Here is a 22,301-nt window from a genome sequence, read left to right on the forward strand (position 1 = left end):
TATGACTGTGATGTGTGTGTGATGTACACACCATGTGGGACAGTGGGAGGAATGGCATGGGAACGTGTCATGTGTGACAGGTTAGTGTGTGAGTATATGATGTGTGGCGTAAAAATGTGTGTGTGGCATGTGAGGTGTGATTATGAGATGCGTGACTGAGTGTGTAAATGTGTGTGATGTGTGAATGTGTAGCATATGGTTGTAAGTATGTGAATGTATGTGTTGTGTGTGTGGCATATGTGGTGTGTGGTTGTGAGTGTGCAAATATGTGTGGGGTGTCTGAGAGTGATGTGTGGATGTGAACATGCTGTGTGTGTGAACATGTGTGATGTGTGAATGTGTGGTATGTGGTTGTGAGTGTGTGAATGTGTGCAGGGTGTGTGGGTGTGTGGAAGGTGGGTGTTAACAGGTTGCATGTGTGAACATGTGTGATGTGATGTGTGAATTGTGGTGTGTGTGTGGGGGAGTGTGTGGGAGTGTGTGGTATGTGTGTGTGAACAGACTACATGTGTGAATGTGTGTGATGTGATGTGTGAACGTGTGGCATATGTCTGTGAGTGTGCAAATGTGTGCAGAGTGTATGGTGTGTGTGTGTGAACAGGCTACGTGTGTGAACATGTGTATATAAAGATGCAGGTTGGATGCACTATGGCGGTCTCCTGCTTGGCATTGTCTGGAGATGTGTGGCCCAGATAAAACCCTTAGAGATATCACACTGGGGTTAAGAGCAAGAATTAGGGGTCTCATGACTGCCAGGCAGGAAGGGAATGTTGGGAGTCTGAGGAATCAAAACTCCCAAACCTGGGCTGTCCGTCTCTACCTCCAGATGTTGCACCAGGGTCTCGAGGACTGGGTCCCCAGGGGAAGGCCGAACCCTAGCTAAACTCAAAGTGGAAGAAGTTTACTGTCTTCATTCTCTTCTCCCTCTCTTGTTTTCTCCAACTGTATTTTCTCTCTCCTTTCTGCCTCTCAGGCAGCTGCAGTGTCCTGGAGTTCCCACTCCCAGGGGAAGGGATAAGAAGCTGAAGCCCACTGACATGCGGGGACCTGAGGGCTTACCATCCTCTGGGGCCAGTGCTTGACCAGAGGGATGAAGCCCAGGGAAAAAATGGCAAGTCTCATAACAGGCAGGTGGATAGAATAAATAACACCAGGTACACTGGGAAGTGTTCTAAGTCTTCAGGAAAATTCACTTAGTCCTCCTAAAAACTTGGGTTTTATTACCCTCCCTATGTTATAGATGGGGTAAGAAAGAGAATTCTCATCAGGTTGCTGTGAGGATTGCCTGAGGAGAGCATTACAGAGGGTTTAGCACGATGCCTGAAGTACAGTGTAAGTGTCATGGCAATCAGCCCTTGTCACTGAGGTGGAAGTTGTCCTTATGGGTTGGGCTCTGTCATAGCATCATCCCACTTTGACCTCCCATGTCGCCAGTCTCTGAAGAGCCATCTCCTGGGCCTTTCCAGACCAAGAGCTGAGATCCTAGGTGGTCCTCACCATGACCCAACACTGCTCTCCCCAAAGACAGACCCTGAAAATCCCCCCACCTGCTGGACTCAGTGGGGATCCCACTCAGGTAGAGGTACCTGGCTCAGGCATCCTGTAGTTTCCACCTTCCAACAACCTGGACCAGAGTGAGCCAGTCCACAGGAATGGGGCTTTGGGAGAGTTAACCTTTACTATAAGCCTACTCATGGCTTTCTGCTACAAGAAATGGTAAGACTTCTTAGCTGAATATGGCTATACTTCTGGTAGTATTCTAAGGTTAGAACCTGCATACGTAGAATTTTGCATGAATTTTAATGTGACTTAAGAGCAAAAATCTGAAATTTAGAGTAATCACCTCCATACATTTAGTCAAAGACGTTGACTCTAGTGAGCGTGCATTGGCTGCCCATTTCCTTATCAGCCTTAGGAGGGGCTTACCAAGCTTGAGAAACTCCTGGAGTCTTACAGGACCATCTTCCTTCCCCTTCCCCCTTCCTTCCCTGTTTCAGCTCCCCGGCCAGCTGGGGGCCAATGGTCTCACCATCTCCTCTCATGGTGTGTCCCCCGTCTACTTAGATATGTGGTCTTTCAGAGGTGATCTCTTATTATTTTTATTGTATAGACTCCTTGGTAGAGTTCATCATTTCAGAGAAGCTTGTGGGGTCAGGGGACAGTCCTTGTTTCCCTGCCTTGGGGACCAGTTTCAAGACCTTATGCCAGTCAGCTTCTCTCTGCTGTCTACTGTTCTTGGGAGACATGTTCTGTCCTGACTCTTGGGAAAGTCTTGGACAAATGAGATATATAAATATATCTTCACACATTAAAATCAACTGCTATAAGCAAATTCGCAGGCACTATTGGACCTCAGTAATATGTAATCATTATTATGTAATAGATTTTTTTAAAGAAAAAAAATCAAGGTAATTCAAGGACTTGAGGAAGATTCTTTTGTCATCAGAAATATTTAAATAGTTCTCTGAGTGATCGCTGGACACTGATCGTTGCATTTGGTTTATCATTAACCCCACAGTTGATGGTTACTCCCCAGTCCTGGGCTGAATAATGTCCTTCCAAAATTTATGTCCACCTGGAACCTCGGAGTATGACCTTACTTAGAAATGGGCACTTTGTTGATGCAATTCATTAAGATGAGGCCACACTGGATCAATGTGGGCCCTAAACCCAATGACAAGTGTCCTTGTAGGAAGGCCTTGTGAAGACACAGAGAGACACAGTGGGAGAAAGTCAAGGGAGGACGGGCAGAGGTTGGAGCCTTGCAGCTGTCGCCAAGGATCCCTGAGCACTGCTGGAGGTGCCTGGCAGCCCCTGGCAGCGAGGAGAAAGGCACAAGCCCCTTCACAGATGTCCCCTCACAGCCTCCCGAAGGAACCAACCCTGTGGACATCTTGATTTCAGACTTCAAACCTCTAGAATGATGAGAGACTAAATTATCGTTATTTTAAGCCACCCGGTTTATGGTACTTTGTTACAGTGGCCCTGGGAAATTAATATACTCCACCAAACTGGTGAGTTTTTAACTTAATTAGATATCCCGTTTTGGCTACAGACCAGCTTCCTTATTCATGGAAAGATTTAAAGTGGACTTTGGGGAGTTCATTTTTCTATCTGCTACCACCTATTTATACTATCAGTTAAAAATAATGTAAGGTTGTCTGTGGCTTCAGTGGCATTTCTTGGCCTTTGATCCTAGGGACCAGGATAGGCTGTCTGAGGTCAGGATAGGCTTGTGGGTTATTGGCATTAATATGGAAGCTGTCTCTTAGTCCTTCTGCCCTAGGATGATGCACTGGAGGTCAGGGAGCCCCTTCCAGGGGGAAAAGATCGATTGGTTCTGATGGACTTTGTAGTTTTGGTTCTTCTGGAATGATGGGCCATCATGCCAGAAGAAGCTAGATGTGCCACTCCATTATAGAGAACAGAGAAATAAACATTCCTGACGACCACCTCTCCAGGCCGGGGTGGAGCCCCATGCTCTGACCTAGGTCATGGTCTGGCAATAAAGCCTGGGCACTGCAGCTGGTAAAGCAGGAGAGGAGACCAAGGAGGACTGAAGTCTGAGTCCTGTCAAGGGCAGGCTTAGAAGCATGAAGTATCAGAAACAGTATGTTCAAGGTCCGTGTGGAAGCAAAGGTTCTGCCCCACATCAGGCAGGATGGAAGCCTGGGAAGAGCTTTCTCCTAGAGAGAGCTCTCATACACAGAGGCCCTGGGGATGAGTCCAGCATGGACTGGGGGCTGATAGGACATGACAAGGTTTAGTGCCAGAACCTAGGAATGGCCTTGGAAGACAAAGGGGTCCTTTATCTAATTGCTGTACCCCAAGACACTCTGGGTTAACTACTCTAAAAGCTAAGCTATCAATTACCTGGCTTCTGGTTGATATTTCTGTGGAGGGAGTTTACTCATTTGGTTACTTGATTTTTTATTAATAGCCTCTCCATCTGGGACGATATCCCAGAAAGGTATGAGATTCAAGGTCAAGTGTTCCATGGATGCTTACCCAAGATTTTTTTTTCAATGCCAAAGAGAAGTACGGTTATACTTGCTTTCAGTTTGTTCCATTCAAATGTCCTGATTACATTCTATAACACAGAGCTTTGGGATCTTGACCATTGGTGTAGAGCCCAAACTATTCTTCTTCTGCAGATCATCTTGGTCCCACTTGTAGGCAGTCTCCCACCCCCGCTCTCAACCCAGCCTTGGAGGGAGAGGGAACTTTGGCTTGGGCCCACAGGCTGGAGTGCCTGAGAGTGGGACCAAAGCAAAAAGGCTGTCTGGGAAATAGAAGGTATGGGGACAAATGCAGCCTGAGCCTCCTTGGTGGCAATCACGGTCTTTAATTATTAATAAAGTCGTATTTTTGATTTGTAAGCGAGTGTCAGCTGGTAGGTGCTGGTTGAAGTACAGAGCTCAGAGGGAAAAAGACCTTAAACCTTAGCTCTTGGGAGATCAGCCCCTCCCTGGCATCATCAGACACCTTCTTAACTTTCCTTTGGTTGGGAATTCTTCACATAAGTGACGTACAAGTGTTTGACCACTCGTTTTTCCCTTTGGGTCCATCTGAGTGACAGAAAGGGAAAGAGTCCTCTTCCCTGAGGTGGGGTTTATGAAAGACCAGTCTCCATTATGTTTTTCTCCTCCTCTACCTCCTCTTTATTCTAGAACTCTGCCTCCATCAGGAGTGCAGGGGCTCTTGTAGAGAGAGGCCTGGTCAAGAGGACAGGAGATGCCACCCCTGGTTTTGATACTAGTTTATGCTATGTGGTCCCCTTGAGCAAACCTCATCACCTCTCGGGATCTCAGTTTTCTCTCCTGTGAAATGGTTAGCAGGTGTGTTTACGAGTCCTTGTATGTATGCCCATGTAACCTGATCCCTCAGGCCCCAGGACTCCAGGCAGTTTATGATTTCTCCTACTGTGGGTGGAGGGGAGTGTCCCTGGTGGGGATTTCAGGCCTCGGTGAGGGTCACTATACTGAGAGGAGCTGCAGCTTCCAAGAATTTAGGGATGTTTACAAAAAGGCTACTGGCTGGGTCTGTGGCCTCTCTGTCCCAGCATCTAGAAGAGCCTGGATTCTAGTAAGTATCCAAATATGTATTTTCAATGAAGGAAAGAAGAGAAGATGGAAGGGAGGGGAGATGAAGAGAAGGAAGGGTGACGGGGAGAGGAGAATTCCATGGCAAATACCACGGCGGATACCACGGAGAATACCACGAGAAGGATGTGGGAAAGCTGCCTTTTTGAAATGATCTTCCCACCCACAGGATCTCTCTTCTTTCTGACAGGTGCCTCTGAGATCTTAATTCTCCTTCGCCATCTTGGGTTCCTTCATTAAAATAAGCTGCAGAGGGGACCCCTCTTGGTCCCTCCACCCCACCAGGAACAGTTAGGCCAGGCTTGGATACCACTGAGGAGGGACCAGCAAACCCTCTGAGGAAGGGAAAGTGGGATGTGAGTGCACGCATCGAAGCCCGCTGGAGCCAAGGTCCCCTGAGGATCAACATGATTTTGAAGGCGATTGTCATGAGTGGTGGGAGCGGAGAGAGCCACTGGTGCCTAGACTTTCTCAGGGCCCTCCTGGACTTTGGCAGCCATGTTGTTGGTCTGGAGCAAGAAGGCGGTGTAGGCCATGTCAGCTTCCTCCTTGGAGGACTAAGGGGGCAAGAGGACAGGAGTCAGTGTTTGGGGCACTGGCTCAGCGGGTGGGGGTCGGAGGGAGTGTAGGCGCTTCATAATCTTGGCCTAAGCAACCCAAGCCTGTGTTACCTGCTGCTCTTATTCTAGCTCCTCAGGCTCACCAAGGACTAATTTTGAGAAGCGGAAAGTTGCAGTTTCTAAAAATACCTCCCTCTGTCTCACTACCTCCTTCCGACACGTGGAGTGGAACCACCTCTGTTGCTTGGGCCTGTCCCCGGAAGCTCTGCCCACACAGTCCATGGGCAAGGTGGTCTAGACTGATGTCAGCCACAGTGGTTCACGTTTTTCTTTCACTGCCTGCTCAGAGATGGAGCTCAGCAACAACACAGGGCTAGAGGGCAAGGCTGTCTCCAGGATGAGCCTCCTCCCCTACTTGTTCCAGATTTGGGGTCTCTGCTGCCAGGGAGAGTAGATAGGATAGCAAGCATTAGAACCCTGGACTAGGAGGCCCAGGGGATGGGAGGAGGGAAATACGTGACCCAGAGCCAGGAATCACCTCTGGTAGGGTTGTAAGCAACATGGCACTTGACTGGGGTGGGGGAGGGCTTCTGGTGACTACCGAAGTGCCCGTGGCCGGCAGATGTCTTTCAGACCCAAGTGGAAGGCTGGTCCTGAGCAAACTCTCAAGGGAGGCTGGGTGGCCTGGAGCCCACAGGTTCCACAGCCCAGGAAGGGGATCCACCTAATCACCGGCATTTGACATTTGACCTTCCCCACCCTGTGTCTGCGGTTCCTTTGTCCTTCCTTCTCATCCCTCGCTCTCCCTGCCTCTGGCATGTTCACAGCCCGTCCGCTTACCTCCGGCCTCTGCCTCAGTCACATCAACAGCACAGCCAGGAAGGCAGGCCTTGCCCTCAGGAAGTTCTCCTGAAAACTATTTTCATTGCCTTCCCTCTTCTGACATCAGCCCCAACACTGAGGTAGCTTCTCCTGAGCTCTAACTGCCGTCCCCCTGTGCTGCACTTCCTTGTCACAAAAGTGAGGCCTCCCTCTCCCTCCTCGTTCTCACCCGTTTTGCCTTCTTGGGTTCTTCGGTCTCCGCGGTGTTCTTGGTGGCGGTGCCGCACTCTGTGTGAGGAGCGGGGGAGGGGGGATGTCTTAGCCTTTACTGGCCTTATATTCCCACCCCAGAGGCAGGGTCGGGTCTCATTCTCGCTCCCCCAGGGGCTCGGGCATTCCCTTTGAGTGAGGGACGTACCATCTTTTCCTCCGAGCGTTGTCTCCTGAGTGACTGGCGAGGCTCCCATGTTGTCATTGGCACCAAAATCCTTGGAGTTCTCAAAGTCGGACATGCTGATGTCTGTCCTATAGCTTCTAATTGAAACCCGGTCTGTCCAGGAGAAAGAGGAGTTGATGTAGGGACAGAGGACATATGTGAGCAGGACACGCTGCCTCTGCGGGAGCCCCACAGGATAGCCGGAGAGGACAGTGTGGCACGTTGCTCATCTCTGACTCTGACCCGGAGCAGAATCGAAATGATCAGAGGCTCCTTCCCCGTCCCTTCTCAAGGAGAATCAAGACTCAATAACCCCTGACCCTTCTTTTTTTTTTTTTTTTAAGATTATTTATTTGTGTGTGTGAGAGCGAGAGGGAGCAGGAGAAGGGACACAGGGAGAGGGAGAGAGTGGGAAAGAAGCAGATCCCCCACTGAGAGCGGAGTCCAATGCGGGGCTCCTTCTCACTACCCTGAGATCATGACCTGAACCAAAACCAAGAGGCAGAGGCTCAACCGACTGAGCCTCCCAGGCGCCCCAAGAGCCCCTGACCTTTCAAGGCACAGTGCCTCGTTCTGCCCTCACATCAGCCCTGTGAGGCATGTATTATTATCCCCGCCTTGAACCCTGAGGAAATGGAGGCATGAAATGGGGACACCCGAAGTCACACAGCCAGCCAGTTCTCAAAGTCGGCCGGAAGTGTAGCTCCCCCTGCATCCTGAGCTCCTCGTCCTGGAGGTCCCGCCTCTGAACTTGGACCCTGAGCCATGACAGGTGGCCTTCCTGGGACAGCGGCACTCAATGTGAGTTTTGGGTATGAGTTTATCTTTCCCCACCCTGCTTTCCCAGAACCCTTTCTCAGAGCCTGTGAAAGAGAAGAGACAGTGGCAGCCCCACACTAAGGGCAGCTAAGCCCCCCCACTGAGGTCCAAGGGATCAGGACTGGAGATGGGGGGCAAGGGCCTCTCGGGCACTCACCAACGTTCTTCCTATGCCGTGCCCTGAGCACCGCCACAACCACGCCCCCCACTGCCAGCACCAGGCCCAGGGGCACCAGGGTGGAGACAAGCACTGTGGAGCTCCCGCTTTGTCCTGCAGAGCTGGAGGAAGGGCTGAGTTAGTCACCGGAAGGGAAGCCTGGGGTCCCAGGACATCCCAGCAGTTTGGGTCCCCCCAGCCCTTTCTTTCCCTCCTCTTGGTACAGCCCTTTAGCTCCATTCTTCTAGGGAGACTTCCCAGACATGGCAAAGGCAAGGACTGAACCTTCTCTGCATCCCAGGTCTGGGAAATTGAACTAAATGGTGGACACCCCCCCCACACCCCCGGCCTCAGGAGAAGGGCAAAGAGTACCACGGGCCCCTCCTGAGCACAAGCCAAGGCAGAGAGGGCTGCCCCACCAGCGAGAGGAGGACAGGCCCTCCTCTGTGCTCCCCACAGCCCAAGATCAGGTCCTCATCCTCTGGGATATTCTCCCTCACCTGCTGGCATCTGCGGACACTTTGCTCCCATCTACAGGGTCTCCGACATCCTTCACTGTTTTGTCATCCACAAAAAGCCTGGGATTCTGAATGACTTTGCTCTCAACCTCCCTGACACTCGACTCTACCACTTCTTCACCGGACGCCGAATCAATTTGGCTGATGTCTTGGGACCCTGGAGAAAGACAGGCAGGGGCTGGATTGTTTGTTCTTTCTCTGTTTTCCCTCCTTGGTGTCAGGGAATGCCAGGAGTGGGACTTCAGTAGCAATCACGGGGTCAGGGTGAGATCTCAAGGCTATTAGAGTCGAGTCCAGAATAACAGTAGAAATAGATGATCTCTGTCCCATTCATACCAAACTCATTTCCATCTCCAAGGCTCCAGGGCATAGCTCCAGCTCTGCATAGGGGCTGGCCGATCGTTTGGAGACTGACATTTTTCTCAGCTTTTTGAAACTCTGCCCCAGGTCTGCTGGGTGCGATTGTGCTGCCCCCTGGTGGTAGCTTGGCAATGGCTCCCCTTAGTGAATGAGACCAGTGGGACCCAGGTATGGTAGGATTTCTAGGATTCTTATAATACCCTCACTAGGGACAAAACATTTCATGTGACAGTTTAAAAAAGAGCCTTAAAATGCAAACATGCTCGAAGAATTAGCCTTAATTTTTTTTTGTTATATCTTATACATGACGATATCTGGCCTCTTCCGAGAGCAGGCTTTGGCAGAATGTATCCCATGTGATAGTGACTTTGAAATTTCACGATATAGACGATCTCTCTTACAGTAAGGGCTTCAAAATAGCCTGAAGGGGCAACTATAGGACTTGTCTTGAACCTGTGGTTATATGGCAAACCTACTTTTTTTTTCGGTTTGTATGCTTTTTTCAGATGCTTCTTGTAGAGGGCTAAATGAGACTCAGCAGAGGCTTACTCTCCCCCTGCCTCCAGTCGCTTATAGCCAGACTGGGGGGCCGCCTCTGATGGACGAGCTGGTAGGCAGGAACCTTCTCTGGTAACCCCAGGGGACATAGACCTTGACCTCAGAGACTTACCCTTTACCCTTTCCTCGACTGACAAATAGACAGCCATGGTCTCTCCGTATCGGGGCCCATCCTTCACCCCGCACCAGTACCAGCCTTCATCTGCCTTGGAGACTGGGTTCAGGGTCATGGAAATGATCTGGCTCTTCTGGTCACAGTTCACAAAGGCCTGGCTGGGCCCTTCATCTTGGCTGGGCAGAGTTTTGCAGCCTCTCTTATTCCACTTGCACCAGTATTTCTCGAAGGAGTAGTATTTGCATGGGAAGTGACAGGGGAGCTTGAAGGTCTCCCCCACCCGAGCAACGGCATTCTTGTTTGCCTTGAGGCCTGGTTCTCCTGGAGCAGGGCAGGAGGGAGAGATAGGCATGCAGGTTGGCACTGGTGAGACTACAGGGAAGTAACTGTGGTGGGGACCTTTGTCCATGGCCCATTTCCTCTCCGGAGAGCATTATAAATAAATACATTATACTGAACACATAAAGAATGTGATTATGTGCCTATGTAATAATTACTATTGATGACCCTCATGCATTAATCTAGTCTATCATTAAACATAGGGTCTTACCCATTGGCCTCAGTTTGCTTTCCTTGATCTTCTCTTCTAGACTCAATACAAAGAGCCACACTCTACTTCAGCTGATGGCATATATACTGTAAAAGAGGCCACTGTTAATGATACTAAAAGGTGCTACACGTGGTGGTTTGGAGAGTGTGGAGTATGTGCAGGAAAGGGTGCTTGATATAGTTACAGAAACATGATGTCTCGATCGTTGGGCTCTCTCCTGAGGTTTGTCCCATCAGCATGGGATGAGATAAGAGGAAGAGTGGTTGAGGGGGATGTCACTGCTGACTGAAGGGTCCTGGGGCTGCCTCCCCTCCCTTTTGTCCCGGTTCAGCTCTTACCTTCGACAATCTTGAGCTCCACCATGTACCTCCAGCGATTATCGCCATTGGTCAAACACCAATAGAAGCCAGCATCCTCGGGGGTGAGCTGGTTGAGTATGACCGTGTAGGTGCCATTGCCTGGCTCTTCGTGCAGTGTGAGCCTGCCCTTGTACTGCTCCTTAACCAGCCCCTCACTCTCCACCAGCGGCTGGCAGCGGCCATTTTGAGTGTCTTCCCAGCGACACCAGTACTTCAGGCTGTCTGCTTCCTTGGGGTTGTAGGGGCAGAGCACTGCCACAGAGCCACCAACCACACCTTTCACCACAGAGGGAATCTGGGGCATTACGGTCTCTGGAAGTACAGAGATGGAATGGAACATCAGCAACACGGTCTGGGTAGCTCTTCCCCATGGTCTCAGCTAGGGCAGAGAGTGAAGTTTAGATCATTTACCTCACTCTCCTCAGAAAATGAGAAAGACTTTCCTAATGTACAGAGCCTGTAGCTGAAGACGTCCAGCCAGACTCCAGTGACCTTCACCACTAGTCTGGGCATTTTGTTTCCTTTCCCCACTTTATTCTTGGCAGAGAATGGAAGGAGTTTAAGGAACGACTCTCAGTTCTCCTTGGGCTTCTTATAAAATCTCACTATATACAAATTTTTGTCTGTTTATTAGCTCATCCCATTAAAATGGCCAGATGGTTTTTCTCCAAATTAAGAAAATATATTTAGGATGGTATGCTTTAAAATATAAACTACATAGCACAGAAGGTTTACTAGTTGACGACTCTGAGGGCCATCTCAGGAAAAAAAAGATGGCCGCTCTCCAAAAACTAAAGCTGATGTCCAGTGGGAAGATGGACATCATATGAAGATGCTGAGGAATGTAGTGAGGGCCAAGCTGGATATAAAAGTACTGCCCAGGGAATGTGATCCCCTTAAGGAAAAGTCACAGGTGACATTGAACTGCAAGTACTGGTTTGCTGTTTCTCATGAGGGTAACTCTCTGCAGGGTGCTCCCCGGTGAGGGGAGCAGGGATTTAATGATTTCACCACCTTGCTGGCCTGCCAAACTAGAGCTATGTAGGCCAGGTGGTGGAATCACAAATACCCTTACGAGATGTTGAGGGGGAAACTCAGAGGCTGGGGTATTGTTTTCCTGGGACAGCACTGAGGCCAAGATAAGGCCAAGAAAAGCCCAAGATAAACCTCCCATTACAGATTAAGGGATGAGGTGCTATCCTGCTTGAAAGACTAGGGAGAAGGGACAGGTGGCCCTTGTAAGCCTTGCCATGGCACTGGGGTTCCATGCTAGGTCCTCACCATGGCTCTCTGAGACCCAGACATTCTGCGGGTCTTGCCTCAATGAGGAGCTTCGCTCTCCTTCTTGTTAATCAGGGACAGCCATCAGAAGGCCTTTGACAGAGAAAAATTGGTAGATAATACAAGGCTGAGGCTGTGTTTTCTAGCACTCCTGTCCAGCTGCCTACATAGCATGTAGTTCAGGGCTCGATGGGGAGAGGACGACATTGACTGACTGATGGATAATGGATAGACTCCCAGGGCATGAGACAGGTGCCCACCTGCTGGGCTGACACTCTTCTTCCCCTCCCCATTTCAGGTCTCACCTTCATTGACAAAGAGTTGCCAGGGCTGGGTGGGGTAGCCTTCTTGAGGCTGACGGTCAGAGTGGGTTCCACACAGGTAGTACCCGGCATCTTCTTTCCTCAGGTTGGTGATATGCACACTGAAAGAGCCCTCCTCCTTGAGAATAAGCAGGATCCTGCCCTCAAAAGCCTGATCCTTCTGCCCCAGGGTGTTGATGACCATGTCACAGTCTTCCCCGTTGCGTTTTCGGCACAGAAATCTGACTGTATCTGGCATCTTGGAGCCTGGGGCACAGTCAAAGGTCACGGAGCCCCTCAGATCTCCATAAAGCAGTTCAGGCTCAGGCTTCAGCACCTGGAGATAAGCATTACTCTTCTCACTACTGGGGCCATCCCCAGTCTGGCAGACGTACATCCCAGCATCGCTGAGCCGGACTCCCTTCATAATGAAACTGAACTTTAATTGGCTGGTGTCCGGAATATCGATCTCTGCTCTGTCTTTATAGTTGGAGTTCACATTGCCATAGGAGTCAACGACTAGAACACAGAGCTGGTCTGTCTTCTTGCACACGGACTTCCTCTTCTCAGAATTCTCAGGCTTGAAAGGGCATTTGATGGTCGCTGTTCCACGCAAGTCAGCAATGTAGACATCAACGCCATTATGGAGCCCAGGACCTGCAGGATAATGGGCAGGTGGCCAATTGTGATTTCACTTTCTTGCAATAGAGGGCTGTTCAGTATTCCCAGTGAGGGTCTGGGTATACCTATCACCTTCACTGCCTTCCTTCCAAGAAGGACACTACCAGAATGTCTTCCAAGGACCAGCCTTACTGCTGTCTCCTCCATGAAGCCCTCCCCAAGCCGGCGCTAATCTTTTCCTCCTCTGTGCTCTCTTGACACTTACATCTGTTATCTCTTATTACATCTGATCTTGCCTAGAGTTAATTATGTTCCCCATAGCCCGTAAGTGCCTTGAGAGCAAAGACATACTTTACCCATGTGTGATTCCCCCCCGCAGTGCCCAGCACGATGACTATACGTGGTAGGAACCCAAAGTAACGTATGTCAAAATAAACAGAATGAATGTAAGGATAGGGTGATGGATTTCAGTGCACTGTGATGGAAGTTTCTAAAACTTACAACAGTCCAAATATGGAAGGATCTGCTTTGTAAAGTAGTGAATTTCTGCCATTTCAAGTGTTTAATCAGAGTCTGTATACCCATCATCTCCAGTGTTCTTTCAGACATCCTGTATAAGGTCAACTCCAAGTTCTCCTCGGCTCTTAAAATTCTTCCATTTTATGGCTCTCCATGACCACCTGAATGAACTCTTTATTCAGTCCACAGATAACCCCGAGGCACATCCAGGGCAATATCTTTGAGACATATCTTTGAGAACCCCTCCAATTTTCCCCCTTTAAGACTTCTTTCTCTCTTAATTTCCCTTGATTATCTGAAATGCCCTTTGTTGTTGAACCCTTGTCAGAAAGATCTTTCCTATTTTTCTCTTCTCTTAACTAGAACAGCCTTCTTCAGTGGCCCACTCTTGCAAGGCTCTGGTCTTTGGGCAACAATTGATCATTTCATTTATGCTAAGGGTGTTGATGGACTAATGGATCCCAGATCAAAAATGCATTTTGAAAGAAGCCTTCTGGTGACCTTAAGGTCCTGATCTGAAGGGTGCACTAATGGCAGGAATTTAGGGATCCCTAGAAACCTCTCCCTGCCTTTTCTGTCTCCCTCAGTTCAAAGACCTCTTGCCCCGCCCTGGAACAAACAGTAAGAGAACTTGTCCTCCTGATGCTCTTCTAAGCTACCGCTTTAGTAAAACCCTCAAATGTCATAGGCCCTGAAGACTTAGAAAGTTGTACTCACCATCCCCAAGGGTGTGCCATCTGTCTCATTTCCATATTCTATTATGAAAAGTCCTTGCCTCTGGAAAGAGAACTCACAGTCTTCCCCACCCCATGCCGGACCTCTTCCCTCTCAGGAAATGCTTCCTCCAGCCCTCCCACAGCAACTGAGATGAGTCCCTCTCACTTTTCCAAGGAGCCCAAAGAGCCTGGGTTCTTACCCTGGAGGACCTCCAGGCTCACATCAAAGGACAGGCCTCGGCTGTTAATGCCCAGACCACACTTGTAGCGCCCAGCGTCGCCCAGAGTGAGATGGTCAATGTTCACCACAAATGTGTTGCTCTCTGGGAAGTTGGTGAGGTTGGCTCTGCCCTCATAGTCCTTGGAGATGTAACCTTCTGAAGAGATGAGGGTCGTGCAGCGGCCCTGGGCCCCCTGTCGGCACCAGTACTTCCGGGTATGCCGGTTGACGGAGGAGTCTGGGTAGTAGCACGTGATAGATACTGAGCCCCCTTCCACACGGCTCACTTCCTGGGGACCAAATATGGGACTCTTCATGGAGACCACTGTGGGGACAAAAGGCAGAGGTTTTCCGAGGCCCTGGCAGGTAAAACCTGCTCAAATGATCCCAAAAGCCTTCCTGAGGAGATGAAATTCTCCCCTGATACATGTGCTTTCTGTCGATTATTTGCGATGTACGACAGCAGGATAACTGCTGCTGGACAATTCTACATGACTTGCTGCAATTGGGTAAAATGACTGATTAAACGTTATTACATTCTAACTATCTCATTAAGGATCGCCATTTTAAGGACAATGGAACGGCAAACTTACTTCATATCCTTGTCCATTAATAAAAAGCCACTTTGTGGGGTGCAACACCATTGCATTTGTTATCTATTATTTTCTTATATTTCTAAAAACATTTGGTAGATTCTTTTCTTTTCTTTTCTTTTCCAGATAAAAATATTGGGAGCCAGAAGGAAAAGTCATTTCCCCCAAACCCCATAGCAACTCCTGAGAGGTCTGATTTGAGGTCTAGGTCTGGTTTTTATTTTTTTTCCTGGTAAAGAATCCTAACTAGACTCTTGGCCTTGAAACAAGTAATTGCCACTCCTGTTCCCAATCCCCAACACTGGTCACCATGTCTTTTTTCAGACGTGACCTTTCAATACCGTCTGTGTGACTCCTCCTTGAGTCAGTGCAAGTTTTGAGAGTGGCATCCCCGGGGACAGGCCAGGTTTCAGTGTTCCCGGCACCCTGGGTCCTGGAGGGGTGGACGGGGGCCTGACAGACGCACCTGGGAAGACAGCCAGCAGGCAGGCGAGGAAGAGGAGCCCCATGGCTTGTGGTTCTCAAGGGGCTGTGCCACCCAGGCCGACTTCTTTGTGGGAAGCTGAAAGAGAGTAGCAGAAAGGATGAAGCTCTTGTGTTTTCCAAGGCCAGTTGGCTTTACAGTTCCTGTAACACCTATTTGATTTTGTAGCTCCAGTGACGGACAGAAAGCCTGTTGAAAGAATGAATGGCTCCGCCTTTCCCATTATATTTCAAAGTCCCATTATTCCACGGAGCTTTTCATTCCTTAATAGTTCCAAGTAGCTATTTGTCTTCTCAACTAAACTGCATGTTCCTTTGGAGTAAGGACACAGGTGCCATTTTTCCTGTGTCCCCGTCTGGGTGGCATGGTCCTAGGGTTAGCTCTGTAAGGTCTCAGAACCGCTCACGGGATCATGGGTTATACCGACCAGTGGTCCCGTCTCTCTGTTTCGGTTGCCCTCCCTACAGCCCTCGCATACTTTATGGTGTGTTCATATGAGCAAACTGAGACCCCTCGAGAAGGCCTGATAGGGATTAAAGTTTAAATGTCATAATGATGGTCTCTTACATTAGCTCCTTCCGGGCACTGTGTTAAATAATGTACATGTATTATCTCATTTAAACTTAATATCACCCTCGGAAGTGGTTGTTCTTCCCACATTTTACGTAGGAAGAAACGGAAGCTTAAAACTAAGTGCTTTCCTCAAGGTCGTATAAGACTTAACTGTGGGGGTGGGCAGGATGGGGGTGGGGGAGATGGGCAAGATTTGAACCCAAACTTGTCTGACTCCGCAGTCCAAGCTCTTTGCCTTCTCCTGATGCACTGGGTCACACCTCAAACACAGTAGCCGGCTTAGCCCTGTGCTCATTCTTGTCTGTTGCAGAGCCTCCATTGTTTATCAAAGTATTGTCATTCATGCCTTCCTGGAGCTTCATAACTGCCCTTTAGCTAAGACAGAATGGATATAATTACAACTGTTTTATGGATAAGAAAATCAAGATCTTGAGATGCTGAGTGATAGGTCCAAGATTTCCCAGAGATTTGGTTATGGGGTCAGAGTTTAAAGCGTAAGTATTGTGGCTTATTATCTTGCCTTGTCATTCAGGGCAGAGGAAGCTGGAGAATCCAAAATAAGGCCCCTTGCAGGGTCCCGTGTGGGTAAATCTTGCCATGTCTGTGGATGTAGCTTTGGGCTGGGGTGGGGTGGGTGCAGCTTGAGGGTACCAGGGCTCAACCTTACCACCGCTATCCTTAGGATCCCAAACTGCAGCCCAGAGGAGGAGAGAGGTGGACAGAGGAGCCCCACTTTCCCACGAACTTCAGCAGGCTTTAACCTTGGGAGTGGATTTGACGATGGATGAGAACATTAAGGGAGAAAACCTTGTCAATAAGCCCAGGGTGATAATGAGCACCTATAAAGATAAGGGAGCCCTAAGCACTTGGGAGCCCAGAGAGTGAAGTCCTAGGCTCCCCTTACCACCCTGGCCCCTGCTCCCGCCCCCAGAGACTCCCTTCATTAGCTTGAGCCAAAGGCAATAGAGCTGTTTATCTTGGTTATTTCTTTTCCGGGAGGGAATTCCCCAGCAAGGAACCTTTTTATTTCCTTGTGCAGATAAAGGTATTCTGTTTCTCCAGTTCTTTGGGAGAGTAAGGGGAGTGGGTTCGGCAAGGAGGGGACAGATATGGTGCCAGATGGCAGCTTGAGGTTCTCTTGATGCCAGTTAATTGCCCCAGACTTTTCACGCCAGGCCAATGATTAACTCCTGGGGGAGGTTCTCAGCCAAATGCCAGTGTCAGCCCCAAACTGGATGCATTCGGGGGATGCTGGCTTGAGGAACCGTCTGAGTGGTCACTACAGGTTACCATGAGACAGACTTTCAGGGGGGACCAGGCCTCAGAAGGCTGGCAAGTCTCTCTCTTCTGGAAGACTTGGCATGGACTGGGTGCAGAGCCCCAGGGAAATTACCTTGGGTAAATCGGGCCTTGGGTACAGTGACAAAATGCCACGTGCTTTGAAGCGCCAAACCAGCAGAGCTTCCCTCCGTGCTGGTTCCTACTCTCACCTTCAGACAAGCGAGCTCTCTAACATTTCTGTATGCCAGGAATGGGTACCTCCCTGGACTGCTAAAAGGGACTTGTTCTGGGTCACAGAGAGGCAGGTGCCTGCTTTTCCCAAGTGGAAGTCCCAACGTTTGGCCCAGGCTTCCTCTCGTTTGTGACATGCTTACGTGGCTGTGACTCTCCGCCTGGGGAGACGACATGCACATGGACCCATGAGCCTTTGCACAGCCTCGGGGCAGGGATGAGAGCATCGGATGTGCACAGCTGGAAGGGCAAACCTGGCAGAGAGTGACCTTGGTGAGGAACACACAGTCTAACCACAGGTGAGATGATGGGAAGGCAAGGGCACCCCCACTCTAGGGGGCAGGAAATCTTTGTCCAAAGATAAACTTGAAGCACCGTTTCTCTGCTAGCAGCTGACATGACCCTGGGCTTTGACAATCATTAGAGATCCCTTCTTCTCCAAACCAAACTTTTTTCCCAAACCTGGGAAATTCAGGTCTCTGGGAGGCCCCAGGCCATGGTGGTTAGAGCTGGCTTAAGCAATTTGCTTAAGGAAAGAGCATACTATTTACTGGGCACTTACTAGGGCAGCAGATGCTTTGCTAACTGCTTTTCTCACATGAATCCATCCATCATCACAGGAACCCAAGAGACAGATAAAATTACCTTCATGTTGTAGATGAAAGATCAAAAGGTTAGCGAGATTCTTGGCCCCAAGACCCACAGCAGAATTAAATCACTACCATATTATCATTCCTTACATGAGCAGAGGGACCTGTCCTTTTGGAATCTACATAGGCTGGGATACCCAGCACGAAGGCACTTTTTCTTGTCCTTAGAACAGGACTTGTTCTTTTCCCCAGGTAGGCTGGGGTATTCTAAATCACTCTCATGTTACCAAATTACTACCCCTGACACATTTATAACATGTCTACACATTGTGGATTGGGGCAGGATTGTCGACTGTACTGGAGAATAGAGTTTTTTACCTTATAAAATTAATATACCCATTTCCCCTTTGGTTAGAGTGACTGAACTTCAGCTCTACTAGGTTGGAATCCAAACCTTTGTCCACCGAATCTATAGTTTCATTTTCTTTATTCGGAGGGAGAGGGATCTCCCGGACAGACTAGGTCCTAGCACAGCTGCCGGCGCACCATTTGACCTTCAGGCTCTCGGAGCTCTTCCTCTGTTTGGTACATCGCACAGGGCCAGTCAGGGCTCTCAGCCCCAGGGGCTTCAGAGAGGAGGGAGAGTGTGCACGACAGGGACTCAAAGCCACGTTGGCAGTTTCTGACATCTTCCTGTGAGTGTGAACTTGGAGGAGCAAGAAGCTTGGAGCAGCTGGCCTGGCTGGGGACGGGGCTTTCCTTGGCCTGACCTGAGCAGCGCCTTCCCCTACTTCTAGAAGAGGCACCGCCTGAGTCCATGTGGGGCTATCCCTTCTGTCTCCCTCGGGTGCAGGAGCAGAGCGCATACTAGAGTGATCCCGGAAACTGCATGATCACTGTGTGCTTTGGAAGGGCCTCAGACATGAAATGACAAGTAGGCGCTTAGGAGAGTTTATGTAGTTTATGTAAGTCCTGACGTGTGGGACAGTCTCCATGTAAAGGCAACATTTGGGGGAAGGGAATAAGAATTCTAGAGGACAAGAAGGTGGAGAGAGAACAGACAAGGGGTCTGAAGAATGTATGACCTAGAAATACTCAAGACTTTCTAATCCCACCCCTGTCAAAAGTGGCCTGTATGAATGCAAAATTTAAGCAGAATTAAACATTTAAAATACCAGCTCCATGAAGCTCTGGGAATAAGCTTCATGGAGGTCTAGACGACCTTTCTGTAAAAACTTAGAACCTTTTATTGATTCCACCCCATTGTACCTTAATGTGTAGATACTTATCTCGTCCACTCAACCAAATGGCTCTCTCCTGGAAGGCAGGGGCCAACTGGGATCGGTCTCTACAACCCAGAGAGGCTTGTGTGAGAACATCTGGCGAGGACCAGCTGCTCAGCGAAGTTGAATGGGATTGGAAAGGGTTCCATCTCTATCCTCTCTATGGGAAGGGCCAAGTCAGGGCTGATTTCTTTCATTTTGCCAAATGCCTTCTTAGTTTGGGACACGCAAGGGGCAGTTGCATGAAGAGGAGCCTAGGGGATGGAAGAGAACCCAGAGGTCCCAAGTCCTTCTGTGTCACAGGCTAGCCGAAGAGCTCTAGCACTTGGACAAAATACACTGGCCCAACTCCTTCACCTATAAAATGAACATCATAGTCCCTGAGTCTTCTAGAGAGACATGCTTCTGTGGGATGGGGGAATAGGGAGGGGATAACGGGATATGCGTATGGAAGTACTTCAAATAGTATAAAGTGCCCTTCCGAAGTAGGAGCTTACAATCACTCTTAAGCAAGGCAGTGCGGGTCTGTCCACTTGACTTTCATGGTTGCTGAGCACTTGGAGAGTGGCACAGAGTATGGGCTCCACCGCTTGGTTTTCAGCTCTCTCACTTGGGGGCTGTGTAATTCGGGGGCAGGATATTTAAACTCTTCGAGCCTCAAGTCCTCACTTATAAACTAGAGACAACTGCATGTAGTAGAGAGAATCGCTCTAAGGATTAAATAAAACAACATATGTAAAGTCCTTAGTATGGTGTCAGCTTAAAAAATGTTAGTTCCTTTCCAATCTCCTCTCTAAAGTCAGTAGTCCTCTGTTTTTCCTGTCCTAGAGTGAGAGGAGAATAGAAGTCTGTCCACTGGGCATCCCTTGAAGACCGGGAGTGAGCTACTCAGATTGGACCAGCATGGTCTGAAGGAGGAGAGTAGGTTAGAAGTGGGAGATAGAATTTTAGCTAGCACATACGGAGTTTTTTTCAAGGGCTTTCCATGTGTTTATCTCACTTAATCTTTGCAGCGACCCTAGGAGGGAGAATAAAATGGGCAAACCCATTTCACTGATGAGAAAACTGAGGCACAGAGGAGTAAGAAATCTGCCCGGGGTTACAAAGCTGGTAAGTGACTGCCATGGGATTCAAGTTCAGGTGCTCTGGACCAAGAACAGAGGCTAAGCTGTACTAGGCGGGTCTTGAAATTGACAGGAAGCGGTCAGGAGAGGAGGGAGCAGGAAAGCCACTCTTAGAGAAGTCAGTCCATTCTCTCCTCTTCACTATTCACAGGAAAGGTAGTTCCTGTAAAGATACCTGAACCCAGAGGTAGGTGCCAACAGAGAAATTTCTTCCTGAAAAATAATAATAGCTGCTATTGATGTAGCCCCTACCACGTGTAAGGCACATTAGGTTTGTTTCCTGTAACTGGACACATTGCCTCCAAAGCCTTTTTCCACATGGTCGGTGCCAGGGACTTTGGGATCTGAGCCCTGGCCCACCCAGAGTGAGGGCAAGACATAGCTGAGGAGGGTCTCGGCCAAGCACGTGCATGGATAATTTCACTTTTTAAAAAGTTGGGTATTTTGTTTTATAGGTGATGTCAAAAGGTCCTCATGACCCTGTCAAAATGTCTGTACCAAACTGTCCTTGTTCATACTTGCTGGGTGACTTTATACCACTCGCAGTTACTCGTGGAGGACTAGCTTCCTCACCGACAGGCAGGATTCTGTACCTACCATGCCCGCCTGCTAGATTTAGTTCAGGCGGGAGTGAGATCATGCTCTGAAAGCCGGGGGTAAGTGAATTCACGACATGGAATTTGCTGTCTTCACACTATTGATAAAATAAAGCCACCGAGGTCTAGAGGCGCCGAGAGACAGGAACGACTACGGAGCTAATGGCTCTCCTGCCTCCTGGCTCATTGCTCTTTCGGCTACATGCCCACATCCAGGACTGAGGTGAAGGATGGACGGATGAAGACTTCCAGGGCTGGCTCTGGGTGGGCAGATAGCTGCCTTCTACCCTAACCCATGAGCGGGCACATCCCCTCTCCAGATGTTCGAGAACCTGTAATTCCTCTAGTGAAGGGGGAGAGCAATGGTGCAGGTTTTGGTGCAAAACCACCAGCAGCTTGGTTGGCCCCAGGCCTAGGACAGTTGCACAAGTGGCGCTGGGGGCCCTGAGAATGGAGCCGGTGCAGCCACTGTGCTTATGGACGAGGGTCCCGTGGCTGGCTGGGGGTGCTGTCGGGATGGGCAAGGCGAGAACGTGGAGGGAAAGGGGACTCCTGGCTGCAGAGCCAAGGGGAGCATCGGGACTCGGAATGCTGTCTGTGCCTGGGAGGGGGCTTTGCCCAGCCTACTCACCCCGGGAGGACGTACCTTTCCCCACCGTAGCGAGGGCAGGGTGATATGACCATATATATCATGCCTCCGTACGGCAGGAATCAACGGTATCAAAACAAGGTTCAAACAGGAAAGGATCCCAGAGCCTCTCCAAAACCCAGAAAAGGGGGCTGCAGGTGCCCTCCCCGGCAAGCTGGAGCTGGAAAGCTTCCAAGACTGGAGGACTGCTATGCATGATCTTATCCAGGTCTGTCTGATGCTTGGTTAAGTCCTTGAGTAACTGAACCAATTTGAAAAACACCAAACCATTGCTATTTTGCTCTGAAGGTTACAAAGCAACTTCACACATATTTTCCCATTTGAACCCCACATACCTGAGCGATAGGCATGATTTGGATCTCCATTTTACAGATTAAGAAATGGAGGCTCAGAGAGCCATGAGGTGACTTGCCTAAGGTCACACAGTTAAACTATGGAGGCGTTAGTTGGGAATTCAGGTGATGAACTTAGAGAAAACCTGCAGATGCTGACCGCAGACATTCCTTCTTCTCCCTGGCTGATATTTCTCAGAAAAGAGGTTGGGGAGAGTCCCCCACCCACATGCACCCTTGCTCATCTCTGGGCCACGGACCTCTGCTCCCCGGCCACATGCTCAGCTGCCCACGCTGCGGCCCCTGTCCTCCTCAGCCCGCGATCTGCAAGCTGTGAATGTGGAAGGTTGCCTGAGCCCCCATCCCAGGCCCTTCCCAGACGGCATCCCGTTGTAGAACCCAGAGCAGCCACACTTACTTTAAGCCACTTTCTTCTCTCCCAGCAACTCAGATTCGGGGGCACAGCCTGCTGGCTGGTCCACAGCCTGGGGTTTTCCAAAAGTTGCCAGCAGGACACTGGATGTTGCTGCCAAAACTGAAACTGTGCAAT

General features: G+C 49.6%; 1 protein-coding gene across 1 annotated transcript; it reads right to left on the minus strand.

Annotated features, from left to right (window-relative positions):
* Positions 1–4,325: 4,325 nt before the first annotated feature.
* PIGR (polymeric immunoglobulin receptor) lies at positions 4,326–22,301 on the minus strand. The gene is made up of 11 exons (XM_080824082.1): positions 22,170–22,301; positions 15,075–15,170; positions 13,996–14,340; positions 11,943–12,596; positions 10,336–10,668; positions 9,445–9,768; positions 8,397–8,571; positions 7,897–8,018; positions 6,903–7,034; positions 6,714–6,772; positions 4,326–5,659 (listed from the first exon to the last, which is right to left on the minus strand). Exons 2-11 carry the CDS (start codon positions 15,115–15,117, stop codon positions 5,564–5,566), a joined length of 2,283 nt encoding a protein of 760 aa, XP_080680208.1. The 5' UTR covers positions 15,118–15,170; positions 22,170–22,301; the 3' UTR covers positions 4,326–5,563.

This window comes from Martes martes (assembly GCF_963455335.1).
Source record: "Martes martes genome assembly, chromosome: 15".
In the NCBI taxonomy this organism is placed as follows: Eukaryota; Metazoa; Chordata; class Mammalia; order Carnivora; family Mustelidae; genus Martes; species Martes martes.

Bases quoted from the DNA above. Each gene is read 5' to 3' on its own strand.
- PIGR (XM_080824082.1), bottom strand. From the start codon at position 15,117: ATGGGGCTCCTCTTCCTCGCCTGCCTGCTGGCTGTCTTCCCAG. The intron at 9,769-10,335 runs GTAAGAGCTGAA...GCCCTGCTCCAG, and splicing joins GGAGCTCAAGATTGTCGAAG to GAGAACCAGGCCTCAAGGCA. The intron at 8,572-9,444 runs GTAAGTCTCTGA...GTCTTTCTCCAG, and splicing joins AGTCGAGGAAAGGGTAAAGG to GGTCCCAAGACATCAGCCAA.